The sequence below is a fragment of the Pelodiscus sinensis genome, chromosome 20, assembly GCF_052426305.1.
Source record: "Pelodiscus sinensis isolate ZL-2025 chromosome 20, ASM5242630v1, whole genome shotgun sequence".
Classification (NCBI taxonomy): domain Eukaryota; kingdom Metazoa; phylum Chordata; order Testudines; family Trionychidae; genus Pelodiscus; species Pelodiscus sinensis.
The window spans coordinates 2128952-2143419 of record NC_143071.1 but is presented as its reverse complement, the minus strand read 5'-3'; the positions used below and the strand labels follow the sequence as shown (position 1 = coordinate 2143419).

The 14468-nt window shown below is 61.8% G+C and overlaps 1 protein-coding gene across 6 annotated transcripts in view; it reads left to right on the top strand.

Moving 5' to 3' along the window:
* TBC1D16 (TBC1 domain family member 16) overlaps positions 1-12984 on the top strand; it is a 54080-nt gene extending 41096 nt beyond the window's left edge. For all 6 annotated transcript variants that reach the window (XM_075904123.2, XM_075904124.2, XM_075904120.2 and 3 more), the window contains 9 exons: positions 3557-3754; positions 4982-5129; positions 6420-6587; positions 7125-7273; positions 7614-7748; positions 8891-9077; positions 10042-10221; positions 11157-11303; positions 12241-12984. In XM_075904123.2, the coding sequence (XP_075760238.2) occupies positions 3557-3754; positions 4982-5129; positions 6420-6587; positions 7125-7273; positions 7614-7748; positions 8891-9077; positions 10042-10221; positions 11157-11303; positions 12241-12486 (1558 nt within the window). In that variant the 3' untranslated portion in view covers positions 12487-12984. The remainder of the gene's footprint in view (positions 1-3556; positions 3755-4981; positions 5130-6419; positions 6588-7124; positions 7274-7613; positions 7749-8890; positions 9078-10041; positions 10222-11156; positions 11304-12240) is intronic.
* The last annotated feature ends 1484 nt before the right edge of the window (positions 12985-14468 follow it).

Genomic DNA, 14468 nt, shown 5'->3' with positions numbered 1-14468 from the left:
GCTGGCCCTGTGCTCCACGGGGCCCTGCCGCTTTGAAATGCCGCATGCAGCCTGGAAATGCCTCAGCTGGCCCTGTGCTCCATGGGGCCCTGCCGCTTTGAAATGCCGCATGCACCCTGGTGATACCCCAGCTGGCCCTGGGCTCCACGGGGCCCTGCCGCTTTGAAATGCCGCATGCAGCCTGGGGATACCCCAGCTGGTCCCAAGCTCCACGGGGCCCTGCCGCACTGAAACGCTGCATGCAGCCTGGAAATGCCTCAGCTGGCCCTGGGCTCCCCGGGGCCCTGCATGCAGCCTGGAAATACCTCAGCTGGCCCTGTGCTCCACGGGGCCCTGCCGCTTTGAAACGCCGCATGCACCCTGGGTATACCCCAGCTGGCCCTGGGCTCCACGGGGCCCTGCTGCTTTGAAATGCCGCATGCACCCTGGGGATACCCCATCTGGTCCCAGGCTCCACGGGGTGTTTCAAAGTGGCAGCACCACGTAGAGCCCAGGGTCTGGCCCCAGGCTCCATGAGGCACTGCCGCTTTGAAGTACCCTCTCTTCCTTCCCCCCCCCCCCCCCACTGCCTCTTTCTGAGAGAGGCAGCAAGCGGGGGGGAGCAACTAGTTGACGATCCTGTCGACTGTCTGATTAGCATTTGCTCAGTGGATAGTCGACTAGTCCTTCACCTCCCTAGTAGCTGGCTGACTTGCAGTGCTGTGGCCCTCCTAGAGAGCAGGCAGGGAAGGGGGGAGCCAGTAGGCGGAGCCACCAAACGGGACTCGGGGCTGTTGGTGCAGGAGTTGGGGAAGGGGTGTTACTCAGGCCTTCCCCAGACACTTTTCTGTTGGGATCCTCCCCTCGCGTTTGAAGCTGACACTGCACAGGACAAGTTGCAGGTTAGAGGGGGGAGGGGTTGGAAATTCACAGACGTGCTATGGCCTGATGCCGGTAGGAAACCAGCCGACCAGAGCTGGTCGTAACGACACTAGCTCGAACCCAGCGGTGCAAGGGGCTGGCCTCTGTAACCGCCCGCTCGGGTTCTCCTGATCTCTGTCCCCGCCCCTGCTACCGTTGTTCCACCTCTTTCAAGTGCGCCCCTTCCTCAGTGAGAGCTCAGGACTATCTGCCGGCGTGTTCCCGCGGGGCCTGGCATAGTGGGACCCGATTCCTGGCGAGGAACTTTGGGCACAGACGTCATCTGGCTTTTTAGTGCCCTACTGGCTGGTGTCCGAGTGCTTTACCAGACGGGGAGTCAGACGCTGCGGCCGCAGTAGCCGTGGGACGCTCTGCTCACATGGCTTGTCCGTAGCTTTGGACACTAGAAACTCCCTAGTGCGGGGTGGCTGCCTTGCATGGGTTCCCTAAGGGGTGTGGACCCAGAAATGGGTGGAATGTGTACATGGGTGATTGCTAATTAGTCAAGATAAAATACTTGGGCCAATGCATCGCCTGGTGTTTCTAACCAACAAGCCAGAGGCTTATTTGGAGGCAAAAGAGCAAAGAAGCTGCTTCTCCTTCCTTAAGCCGAAGTGAAATAGCACATGCCTGTTCCAGTGGGATTCCTGCCTTGGGTTTTGCTAATGCTGCTGACAGCGTTTGGTTTTGCTCCCGGTCGCTTGCATCTCAAGGACCATAGCTCTGGTGGTGACTTGTTTCGACTGCACTGCATTGCAAATGAGGTGTCTTGCTATTACCGCTGGATCCTATGAGCCAATATTTCCTGGTATGTTTCTTCAGCTCCTTGTGCTGCTCTTGAAGGGAACAGTCTGGTTGGTCCAAGCTCAGATCTAACAGTCGTTGGTGCATTTGTCCTGTTTCCTTCAGCAGAGATGTGCTCTCTGCCCCTGTCTCGTCCTAAGATCACACAGCCTTGGACCGGCTCAGCGGTTACCTTGGCCTGGGACCTGCTCTCCGGAGTGTGGCGCTGCAGAACACAGGATCCCGCAGGGCCGAGATGGAAACGGTTTTACTCTGGAGCCTTATTTAAATACGAGAGGGGAGCAGAAGCTGTGGATTTATTTCCCGGAGCAGGGTGGGGGGGTGGCTCTGAGGTTTTGAACTAGGCTGCCCATTAGGATTCTGTTCACAATGTAACCCACAGCTGGCTGAGTGGTCCGGACACCGGCGCGCTGCAATGCAGCAGCCTGTGCTGTTGGCGGCTGCTGGAAATCTGGAAGGAGCGGTGGGGCTGGGCGTGAAGCTGGCGATGGGGAGTACGGCAGATGCATGGTGAATGTGTGATTTCCCCCTCCCCCACGCCTTCACGTCACTAAGCGGCTCAGAAGCCATTGCACGCAGGGTGTGGCGGGGGGCTGGCTTTCTACCTGCCACAGGACTGCCCAGTGGAACCCCTCAGGGCTCTCCCCGGCTGTTCAGATGTGCTGGCTTTGTGAGAGCCAAGAGGTCGCCGCTTCAGAGTTGCGTAATTCCCAGAGCAGGGCTGGTTTCCCTTGGGGCTGGCCGTGGTTGTGGGCTGGGCGGAGGCTAATCCTTGGGCGCAGACACATTGTCCCTGCCGCGAAGCGTCCGAGAGCCGTCCCTGCTCACCGTGTGCCGGGAAAAGGGCTTGTCTCGAATTCACCAGTCACTAGCCAGAGTTTCAAGGTTGGATGTGGGAGCCGTTTAGGCTGGGTAGGCCCCTCGTAAGCAGGTGCCAGGAAATGGGCCCTGCCCCAGGCCTGCCTTAGTGTTTTCCCTCCTCTCTCTGGCTGCAGACCGACCCTACCAGATGAGGTCCCCAGTCGGCGCTGCCTTCCCGTGCTGAGGAATTTGCTAGGAATGTGGGGCAAAGTGTCCTTCCCCCGGACCTCCCCATCCCTTGTCCACTGTGCACGTGCCACAGTCGCCTGCAGGTCTGGGCCCCCGCTAGCTGGGATGGAAAACCCATCAGCCTCCACATGCTGTGGCCTACGGGGGCCTGCTGCTCTGAGTTCCATGCCACATGGTGGAGAGGGGAGGAAGGTGCCTTCTGGAGAGCCCCTCCCGCCCCAGGAGAATCTGCCATTCTGTGAAGAGGGGGCAGGATTGCTCCCCCCCCCCCCCCCAAGATTTCCCTCCTTCCTGTCCAGGGGTGAAGCCTTTGTCTTAGTTTGCCATTCAAAGCTGCTGTATTTCTGGGCGCTGGGGACGGTCTGCACCACCTTCCGGAGCCCTGTGTGCTCTGGGAGCTGGGGGTGTTGGTGTGTGCACGTTTACACGCTTAACCAGTGCTCCTGGGTTCATCGGGAAATCCTAATGGTTAGACACCCCCCCCCTTGGTGCCTCTAGCAGCCAGGGAGGGGGGAGCCGGCTCCACCTGCTCCCCACCCCCCTCGCATGCAAACACGTCATCGCTAATGATTTCAGTGGTTGCACGTTTACACAAATACACGTTTTTAACACCCCTCCTTTGAGCACTGGCTGCGGCTCCCCGCGAATGGCCCTCTCGACGGTGCGGGGCGGGGGGAGCTGAATCCATTCCTCCGGTCCGGCTCCGTAACGCTGTCAGCAGAGGCGGCTCGGTACTGCCCGGTGGGGGCAGAGCCTGGGTCTCGGGGTAACGGGCAGGTGGTTTTGCCCTTTCTGCCTGTAGGGAGACGTGTGACAATCACATGACCTGCTCGAACAGCTCCACGTCCAGCCTTGACACCAGTGCCCACTGCCAGGAGAGCAACGGGCCGGCGCAGAACACCCGATGGGACGAGCAGCAGAAGGTATTTGCCCTAGAGCAGATCTGTGGGGTCTTCAGAGTGGACCTGGGACAAATGAGGTCCCTTCGCCTCTTCTTTAGGTAAGAGCTGTAGCTCCGGATCGTCTGTCGGCCTTTGCGGCGACGGGGTGGGGGGGGGTGACTGGGCAGGGCGGGGGAGCTGGGCTGTGTGGAGACCGGCTGTTTCAGAACATCTCTTCTGGAGCCTGTCTCCATCTGAACCCACGTGGCAGCCTGCTGAGCTAGCTCGCCTCCCTGCACAATCCCTGCTGACCTAGAGGAACCCTGCTAGGAAATCTTCCGAGGTGCCCCGTACTGGTGCTGCCTGTCTTCAGAAAATCAAGACTAGCCAGGAGGTGGAGGAGCAAGTGTAGCCTCGGTTCCTCCCCTCCCCGTCTCCTCTGGGCTCTCCCGGCTCTTCCCTCGTCTGGCTTCTTCTAATTCCAGACGTGTGGGCGGCTTTTCCCTTCCCCCTGCCCAAACCCTTCCTGTTGGGCCGGAGCGGGTGTGGCTTGCAGCCCCGCAGTGTCCCGACCTGTGCAGGTGCCCTACGCGGCCCAGCACCAGTACCCCCGGGGAGTGGCTGCTCTGCCACTGGGGGAAGGGAGGGACCCGCCTGGAGCAGGGCGAGCGGGAAGAGCGGCAGGCAGCTGTGCAAGTGGCTGCAGGGAAGCGGTGCCGGGAAGGGGAAAACGCCGCGTCTCCCCAGCCGCCTGCTGCGTGGCTGCCCCCTGCTCAGTCCTCCAGTCCACCAGGACTGCGCATCTCTGCCTGGTGAGCGGGGGCTGGGCGCTGAGCCTGAGGGGACCTCCAAACCAGCACTGAAGTGGGAGGGGGCGGCTGCTGGGAAGTGGGGGTGGCCGGAGCCTGCCCCATGAAATGTGGTGCCCCGTGCAGCCGCATGCTTTGCCTGTTGGTAGGGACAGCCCCATTGCAACCAGAGCCCCCCCCGGGACCCCGCTCTGTGCGCGCTGAGCGTTGCTAGCCTGGGTTTCTGTCCCCTGCCCCGGCAGGACTCGTCCCTGTGCAGCCAGCGCTCTGAACTGGAGGGGGAAGGGATGGGAGCTGAAGTGCTGGGGTGCCCCTCTGAAGGGCGAAGGGTGGTCCCTGGGGCCACGGGGAACCTCCGCTCCTGTGCGGCAGAAACCCTGCGCCTGCTTCAGCAGGAGGCACCCGGGGGTTTGTGCTTCCCGCACGCTTGTTTCTCTCCGGTGTTTCCTAGTGCAGCCCGCCGGCCGCGCCCAGCCCGAGCTCCCGGGCCGTAAAACCAGCCCCCGCATGCATTGTTCTCCTTTGTGTGCCCTTCAGCGACGAGGCGTGCACCAGCGGGCAGCTGGTGGTTGCTAGCAGGGAGAGTCAATACAAGATCTTCCACTTTCACCATGGTGGCCTGGACAAACTGTCCGAGGTGTTTCAGCAATGGAAATACTGCACGGAGACCCATCTCAAGGACCAGGTAGCCGAGCAGGGCCTGCTGCGGCCGGGGTGCCCTGTGCGACGGAGGTTCTCTCTGGGAGACCTGCGTTTCTCACCAGGGCTGGCCTGCGGGCGGGGGAGGGGAGAATCGAGTCGTGTCTTAACTAATCCATTGTTGCTCGGACGATTTTGGGAAATGCACGTGCAAACCAAATCGCCTTGCTCTGCTGCACCTGCCTGTCCCCTCCGCTCCTGCGGAGAGGAGGGGTGATGAGCCAGAAGGCTTGGTTAGATGTCTGCTTTGCCCCAGCTGGTGGCGTCAGGCCGCTGGATGGCTGGAAAATCAGCAGTCGTCAGGCTGCCGTTCTGTGCACCTCCCATCCCTGGCGTGTAGCCTGCAGCATTTGGAACCGGTGTTTTGACAAGTCCCCTTTGCGTGTTTGGCTCAGTCCCATACAAATGCGATACGAGCGCTTTAATTATCTGTTTAAGACAGTGTGTGCGCTTATTAGAACGTGGTTCGTATATTCCCTTCCTTCTCGCCGGGCCCCTGCTGCGTTCCCGATTACGGTCGCATGGATTTGCGCTTCCACGGAGCAGCCTTTGATTTTTACATTGAATGCCGGCTGCGGTTTTGCACTGGGCTCCCAGGGTAGGTCCAGACTGCAAGCCTCCTTCGAAAGAGAGCGGCTAGACTATAAGAAGATTTTTCGAAAAAGCGGCTTGCTTTCTCGAAAGAGAGTCTAGTCGCGCTTTCGAAAAAGCCCTGTTTTCATTCAGTAGCGCCTTTTTTCAAAAGATGACTTTCGAAAAAAGGCGTTATTCCTCGTAGAATGGGGTTAACCACGGTTGACAAAACTGCCGTGTTCTTTCGATTTCCTTTGGAAAGCCTGCGGCTGTAGTCTAGATGCAGGTGAAGTTTTTTCCAAAAAAGGCTACTTTATTCGAAAAAAACGTTTTGTAGTCTAGACACGCCCCTAGTGCCCTTCACGAGCTGAGCAGACCGCTCGGCGTGCCTCCCAACAGTCCCTTGTCAGGCCAATGACATGGAACTTCTCACAGGTGTCCCTGGCAGAGGGATGTTTGGCGGGAAGTGCTGTGAATTTGGGGGCGGGGTGGGGGAGGAGAGGCAAGAAACTGTCTTTCAAAATGAAGCTGGCTTGTGGCTCTCCGATGCTCAATGGCTCCAATTACTCCGGCTGTTTTAATGGCCGGTGTTCTACTGAAACCCGCCTCCTCCCCCACCCCCGGCTCTTGGCTGGCCACGCCGAGGGAGCCGGGCTAACGCAGCCGGTTTAGGAACGTTGCCGCCGTTCTGTCTCCCGAGCAGCAGCTTCCCGAGGAGAAGACGTGCATGCAGTTCTCAATCCGCCGCCCCAAGCTGCCGTCCTCCGAGACGCACCCAGAGGAGAACACGTACAAGCGGCTGGACGTCTCTGCCTGGCTCAGTCACCTCAACGGAGCAGGGCAGGTGGAAGAGGAGTACAAGCTGCACAAGGTGAGGGCCTGGCGGTCTGCGGGCTCCTTTTGGCAAAGGCCAGGCCCCAGGTGGAAGCTGAAGCGGTTTGCTTGGCGCCGTGGCAGGTGCTGGTTGGTTTTACACTGCGGCTTGGCGGGGGTCTCGCTGGGACTGCAGACAGCGGCGCGCCTTGCTGAGCAGAGGGGTTTGCTGTCCTGCCTACTGGCCCTAGTGGACGAGTGTCCAGCTCTGGGTGAAATAAGACCCGGGTTTGGGGGGTGCCGGGGGAGAAAAGCAGGCAGAGAAATGCAGCGTCTCCGGGATCGGGGATTACGCCGTGACTTGAGAGCCGTGCGTTAATCGCAGGGGAAGGAGGGGGATTGACACTGAGATGAGCCCGATCTGCGTCCCCTTTGGGACTAGGCGGCCTGTGTTCTGCCTCCACGCATGTGCAAACTGTGAACCAAGGGGCCGCTTGGCTGGTGGCTGGGCTGGTCCCTCCGCCGCGCCAGGGCTGGCAGTGTCTCGCCGCAGCGAACGAGCCGTGCTGACTGCCGCTTCGGCACCTTCCTCCAGGCCATTTTCTTTGGCGGGATTGACGTGTCGATCCGAGGCGAGGTCTGGCCCTTCATGCTGCGGTACTACAGCTACGAGTCCACGTCGGAGGAGAGGGAGGCGTGGAGGGTGCAGAAGAGGAGTGAATACTTGGAGATCCAGCAGAAGAGGTGACCAGGGAGAGGCCCCATTTCTCTCATCCTGGCCCTGGGCCCTGTGGCCCGCCAGGGGCGTCTGGAGGAAGGGAGGGGGGACGGGGACAGTTGGTGCCAGCTCGGGCATGTGAATTCCTTGGCGCAAGCTGGCCCGGAGCAGCGGCTGTACTTGTCGGGGCCCTGCTCGGACGAGCAGCTCTCAGCAGATTTGGGACCCTCTGTGGGTGGTGCGAGATGTCTGGAGAGGTAGGGCCTGGTCTGCGCCCCCCTGGCCCCTCCACGCTGTAGGGCTGGGCCCTGTGCGCCGTGCTGGCTCGTGGCTGCGCGGGGCACTCAGTCCCCGCCTGGTTTCCAGGCTTTCGATGACCCCAGAGGAGCACAAGGAGTTCTGGCGCAACGTGCAGTTCACGGTCGACAAAGACGTGGTGAGGACTGACCGCAGCAACCAGTTCTTCCGCGGCGAGGACAACCCCAACGTGGAAACCATGAGGTGACCCCAGGCTGGCCGCTGCCTTTCCCAGCAAGGGATCCTCCTGCCTGCAGGGAAGATTCTGGCGGAGCCCTGTAGTGTGGGGAGAGCAGCTAAGGCGGGGGTGGGGAACCTCAGGCCCGGGGGCTGCGTCCGGCCCCCCGCTTGCCTGGATCTGGCCCCTGAGACTCAGCGCTGGGGAACCTGCCACTCGCCCGCAGGGCTGAAGTGCACAAGATCTACCAGCCGGGCCCCCAGGCTCCGGTGTGCGAGGGGAACGTGGGGAGGGTCGTTCTCACTCGTGTGTGGCCCCCGACTGATTCTTCTGTGGGCCAGCGGCCCCCGTCCCAAGGAAGGTTCCCCAGCCCCGTGCCGAGGGATGCCATGTAGGGCAGCCTAGCCCCAGGGATGCACACGGGTCCCTGCTTCCCCTCCGTCTGCCTGGGATGGCCCCGCCGAGACCCACGTGGGCCGAGCCCCTGGAGCCTGGGGGTGTTGCCCCCCCGGCTTTGGAGGGGGCAGAGGGACCAGCCGGCGTTGTGGGTCTGAGCGTCGCCGATGGGCATGTGGGCACCCTGCCCCCTCGAGGGCCTCCCTGCTTCCCCACTCCCACCCCGTGCTCACCCTCTTTGCTTTCGCTCTCTTCCCTGCTGCCCCCCACCTGCGCTCCACGTCTCCGTCACCCCGCAGCTGCGTGGGGCCAGGGGCCTCCGGCCGCGGGAGTTGGCTTGGAGCCAGGCTGCGTGGGCTCTCCGAGCTGAGCCGCTCCATGCTGCTGGCCCGTCCTGAGAGCACCTCTCCCCTGTCCCGCGTCTCCGGCGGAGCCGGCCCTGGCTGCTGAGCGGAGGCTCAGTGAGTCCTGCCTGGGTCAGGGTCACCGATTACTGAGAGTCCCTGGCAACGGCCCGACGACCTCTCCTGAAGATGCCCTCGCCCCCCCCCCCCCACGCCCCCCGTCTGGGCCTTAGACATCCCTGCAAGAGCCCTTCCCGGCACTGCCGATGCACCTCGAGCTGCTCGCTCCTTTTCCAGAGTCCAGCTGTGTCCCTAAGCAGCGAGAGCCGGGTGTGACTGTGTGTGGGGTGGGAGGTGGCGACGGGGGGCGGCTGAGCTGGGCCTGGCGCCCCCGGATCTCACCCTCGCCGATGGAATGTCTCCTCCAGGAGAATCCTGCTGAACTATGCAGTGTACAACCCTACCATCGGCTACTCCCAGGGCATGTCCGACCTGGTGGCCCCCATTCTGGCCGAGGTCCTGGATGAGTCGGACACTTTCTGGTGCTTTGTGGGTTTGATGCAGAACACGATCTTCATCAGTTCCCCCCGGGATGAAGATATGGAGAAGCAGCTGGTGAGCGCTGCATGGCAGGGGCCCTGTCCCCTTCCTCTGCACCCCCGAGCCGCCTCCAAAGGCCTGTGAAACAAACGCATCAAGCCATTGGCAATGCGGCTTCTGTGGCTCCCGGCTGCCAAGCCATGTCCCAGGGAGAGTAACGCGGGGGGGGGGGGGGGGGGCGTTAGCAGGATGGAGGCCGATGGGAATCAGGGACTTTGAAAAGCCCGTGAATGGTTCTGACTCCGCGACCTTCTACGCTGGGCTCCAGGGCGACTGGCTACTTGCCCTTTGCACTGCCCTCGGCTTGGACACGGAACCTGCCCCTGGGCCCGGGGTGGGGGCATAAATCTGCAGCCTTCGGGTTTCCCCCACGGCAGCGGGTTGGTCCGTGCCAGTGAAATCCGCCAGGAAAGCGTTAACCAGTTCGGTCACATGGAGCTTGTGTCTAAAACTGTGTTTGGAGCAAAAATCAAAGTGTCGGCCTCAGGCACCTAAAGGGCCCTCGAGGAGACAAAAGCCTCTGACTCCTGGGCGGGCTCCTGGCTGGTTCGCACCCCACCATTCCCCCCCCCCCGCCTGCGTGGTGACAGCTAGGGCCACGTGGCCTGGTCCCCACACGACAACATCTGCCCGCTCAGAGTTAGCCAAGTAACGTCCCAGCATCTAGTCCCTCCTCCCCGGGGCTCCAGCGCCAGGCTCCCTGCCTCAGCCCAGCTCCTTGGCCCTTTTCATTAACATCGTTAAGATAAAACCTGCCCCGGAGACTTTCTTCTCCCTCTGCTCTTCCTTTCGGACTTAAACAGTGGCCTCCGGGCCCTGTCTCCACTCTCCCCAGAACCACGCCTGGCCTGGCCGCCCGCCTGGAGGGAAAGGCTGGGGCCCGGTTTGAGCACGGTGGCGAGGGAGCCCTGTGCCCACGGGGCGAGGGGCCCAGGCCCACGAGGCAGCGGCTCTACTAAGGGCCGGCCTGTGTTTCCAGATGTACCTCCGGGAGCTGCTGCGACTCATGCACCTGCGCTTCTACCAGCACCTGGCCGCGCTGGGGGAGGACGGCTTGCAGATGCTCTTCTGCCACCGGTGGATCCTTCTCTGCTTCAAGCGCGAGTTTCCGGAGGCCGAGGCGCTGCGCATGTGGGAAGCATGCTGGGCACATTATCAGGTGAGCCCCCGGGGCCGGGCACATTCCCTTTGCCGAGAGCTGCCCCGGCTGGAAGTGCTGGCGTGTGCCGTGCTGGCCGGAACGTGATCTGGTGTGGGTGCACCTCCGCTCCCGGCCGACACTGCCCCGCTTAAAACAGGCTTTCCCAGCCTTGGAAATCGAGCCCTGCCGCTTCCCTCGCGGTCCCGTCAGCGAATGCAGATTGCGCAGGGCTGAGCTCGTTGCGGGCCCGTGGGCTGAGCCTGCGGCTGTCGCAAGCGCTCGGTTCCAAGGGTCTCTGCTGTGCGGGAAGTTCAGCTGCAGACGGGCTCCCTCCCATCCCGAGTTGCAGCTCGGGGCCTTGCAATGGCTGGCTGGCTAAATGACGAGCCAGAGGACCAAGCGAGAAACGGGAGCCCCTGTGGGAGCGAGAGGCCGCTGCAGCTGGGCAGGTTTCTTCCACAGCCGCGCTACGGGGAGTTCATTTCTGTAGTTGGCGGGGGAGGATCTGCCGAAGGGACTGTTCCTCCTGGGCGGGCACGTGGGCCTGGGGGAGAGCTCCCCAGGCAAGCGGTGACAGCGCAGTGACCGCTCCACCGGGCTCCTCTTAGCCTGGCCGGTGCGACCAGGGCTGGGTGGTTTGTGGGGCCTCTCCCCTCCCCCTCGGCGCAGAGCGTGAGCCTGCCCGGGATTTGGGATGCCTGCACTTCCAGGGCCTGTCTGCCGCCTCTGCCAATCGCCCCGGCCGGCGGCTCTAGCTAGGCACTCGTGTGTGCTCCAAGCTTCGCCTCTCTCCATGGAAGGCAGCCGGCGGGGGGGTCGCAGCACAGGGTCCTCCGACTGCTCCCCCCGCCTGGACCAGGCCACGCATAAGCGCAAGGGGCCCCTGGCGGCAAGAGGAGTCCGGGGGGCACCCCCGTCCGGCCTGCCCTCCAGCTCCTGCCGTCTCCTTGCAGACGGACTATTTCCACCTCTTCATCTGCGTGGCCATCGTGGTGATTTACGGCGACGAGGTGATCGAGCAGCAGCTGGCCACGGACCAGATGCTGCTGCATTTCGGGAACTTGGCCATGCACATGAACGGAGAGCTTGTACTCAGGAAGGTAAACGCCTCCGGGCGGAGCTGGGCTGGGGCACTCGGGGCTGACGCCCGAGCTCTCCTGCTGCGTGTCCTCCTGCGAGGGTGGGGTTCGCCCGGCGCCCGTCATGGGGCTGTTCACCCTTGGGGGGGCTAGATGGCACCAGCTCTACATTAACCAGAGAGGGGGCACTGCGGCTCATCGGGCTGTGCTGGCTCCCGTGGGTCCTGTGGCCCTGAGCGGGGGTTGTGTGAAATGTGGTGATAGCGGCAGGCCGTAGCGATCAGTAACCAGCAGCACGATTGGGACTAATTACCCTTCCCCCCTTTACAAGTGCTCTCCCCCTCCTCCCAGCAGAAAGGCCGGGGGGACTCGAGATCCTCAGCGGGGGGTGAGGCAGGTTGGCCGGGAGAGCGGGGGAGTCTCGCGCTGCAGCCCAGGCTGGACCAGCTCTGTGGCTATCGCCAGGATTTCATCGACTGACCGATAGGCAGGAGCGTCTCAGCTAGCGCTGTCGAGTAATCCCGCCCCCCGCCGCTCTGCACTGTACGCGACGGGGGAGCCGGGCCGCGAAGACGCTAGCTCAGTCCCCGGTCCCGGGCCGGCTCCCCGTCCCTCGCCATGCAGAGTGGCAGCGGCGGGGTTGCTGGCACCCGGCGCAAGCCAGACTGAGCGCTGCACCTGCTACCCTTATCGAGTGGCCGATAATCGACTTCTCGATTAGGAAAGTAGTCCCATTTCAACACCCCGGGGCAGGAGCCGCGTCTCACTGTCCAGTCCTGAATTCCCAGGCTGGAGACGGGCCGGGTCTAGCTTTCCTGTGTGAGCCCAGGGTGTGCGCCCCTCTCGTGGCCAGGCTATTGCAGGTCTTGCGCTGGAAGTGGTAAGTAAGCAGGCTGGGCCGGGGGCCGCCCTGCTCCGGCTGTGTTTCTAATGGGTTTTGCCTTCTCTCCTCTGCCAGGCTAGGAGTTTGCTTTATCAGTTTCGCCTGCTACCCCGGATCCCCTGTAGCCTGCATGACCTGTGCAAGCTGTGTGGGACCGGCATGTGGGACAGCGGCTACATCCCCGCTGTGGAGTGTTCCGGCCACCACCCCGAATCGGAGAGCTGCCCTTACGGGGGGGTGGTGGAAGTGCCTTCTGCGAAACCAGGAACTGAGGGCAAGAGGGGACCGAAACCACGGGAGGTCTTCGCTTTCCGCAAGTAGCAGCAGGAGAAACGGGCTCCTTTGCGCAGGGGTGGGGAGTGGACCGAAGAAGAAAACCGAACGGGAGTGTTTCCCGACTCGAAACGGCCGAGGAGGAGGAGGGAGACGGAAGCCGATTGCGCTGTACGAGTTCTGGAACCCGAATGAAACGGAGCAGACCAGGAGCAGAGTCTGTCTGGCACTGGCGGGGTGGCTGGTGTGCAGAATGCACCGTGTTTGTAGACTCGCGAGGCTCTGTCCCCGGGAGCAGCTGCACTAGCACCCAGGAACCGTCCCTCACGCCTAAGAAACCAGAACACTCAGAAAAGCAAGTGCCACCAGCAGCTGTTGCAGGAAGAGCAGCGAGAGCAGAGCCCTGGCGAGACCTCACTGCCAGCCCCTTTCTGACCGTGCGCACCGTGCTTCAACCAAAACACAACTCAGTGGCTTCTCTTGAAATCCAGGGTGATCACTTGGAGTGTATCTGCCAAAAAATAAAATTGCAAACTGTTGGGCTTGCGGGGTCGCTGTTGCATTGGCTGGTGTCTCGGGAACGGTCTCTCCTAGACGTTTATCCTTGTTCAAGCTGAAACCTCTCTGCCGTGGATCTCTGCACGCTCTGCCTGCCCACAGCCCCGCCCCCTTTCCAGGGTTCACGTCCTTGTGCGTCACGTTCTTCAGCAAAACGCCCTCGTTCGGCCGACTGCAGACCAGAGCCGCTGGGCGTAAACGTCCGTTTCCAGTGTCTGGCCCCAGGTACCTGCAAGTTTGCAGGTGGGTTCCTCTGCTTCTGAGCCCCCTGGTGAGCTCTGTATTGGGGGCTGGAGCACGTGCTCTAGCTGGGCCTTTTGCACCCGCTGGTGCAAGTGAGGTGCTGTGAAAAGTGTCCTGTGCTTGGCAGCCTGTGGAAGGGGAGGGAGAGGCTCTGCTCCCAGCATGCCCTTGTGCCGGGAAGCCTTGCCCGTGCTGAAGCAGCTGGGAGAATGCAGCCATGCCTGCCTGGGCTGCCTCCTCTTTTCTGGGTGAGGACTGGCCTTTCACTGAAACAGCCGCCCCGCTCCGGCCGGCGTGCCGCACCAGTGAGCCTGCTGGCCCTGCGCACGAGGGTTACTGCCCTTGTGAACGCAGGTGCACAGATCCCCGCCGTGATATGCCAAAAAGCTTTGGCTCTGGCTTGGCTTTTGTAGATGGCTGGGCATTCCCCCCCCCACACACACACTCCAAGAGGGACTTGGGTACCAGGCCACTAGTGACAGGTAACAGGCTGGTAGACCAGCAGCATGTGTGTTGCCCATCTGCTGGGAGTTTTTGAGTTCACTTTAGCTGCAAGAGGCGGTGACTGGCTGTAATGTCAGGCTAGTACCAGGGACCCACCTGCCAGCCAGCCAGGTTAACACCCCCCCCCCCCCCCCCAGTGAAGACCAGCACAGAGAAAGCTGCAATATCCCATTGAAAAAACAGGACCAGAGCGCCACCTGCTGCCTGCGTTTCTCATTGCAGTGTGTCATGAATGAGGTGAACCAGGTACCGTCTTGGCCAAGGTTTTACAGAGCCTGGGCGTGTCAGCTGGTGCTCCGAGCAGCTGGTGACTAGCATGGGCAGGCGCTCTCCCTGCCTGTCCCTTGGCTCAAGGAGGGAACAGTGATTTACTCGCTAACACGCCCACCTAGAAGCTGGCCCGGGACACACCTACCAAAAGACCCAAAGCCGGTTTTGCTGCAGGAATTGTTGTTCCCAGGCCGTAAAAGGTCACGGGAAGAGACCAAGTAGGTAATATTTGTAAACCTAGAATCCTAGAGCTGGAAGAGACCTCAGGAGGTCAAGTCCAGCCCCCTGCCCCAATGAGTTTCCCGTTTCCACCATTAAAATGCCCGTCAGCAGTGGGAATCCTTTGGGGCTGTTTGATTTGTGCTCTGGGGTGGAATTTTCCAGCACTTGATTTTTTTAAAAGCCCCACCACACTCTTCTGAGTGCGTAGGCGCGTGAGCAAGCAAGCAGTGTGT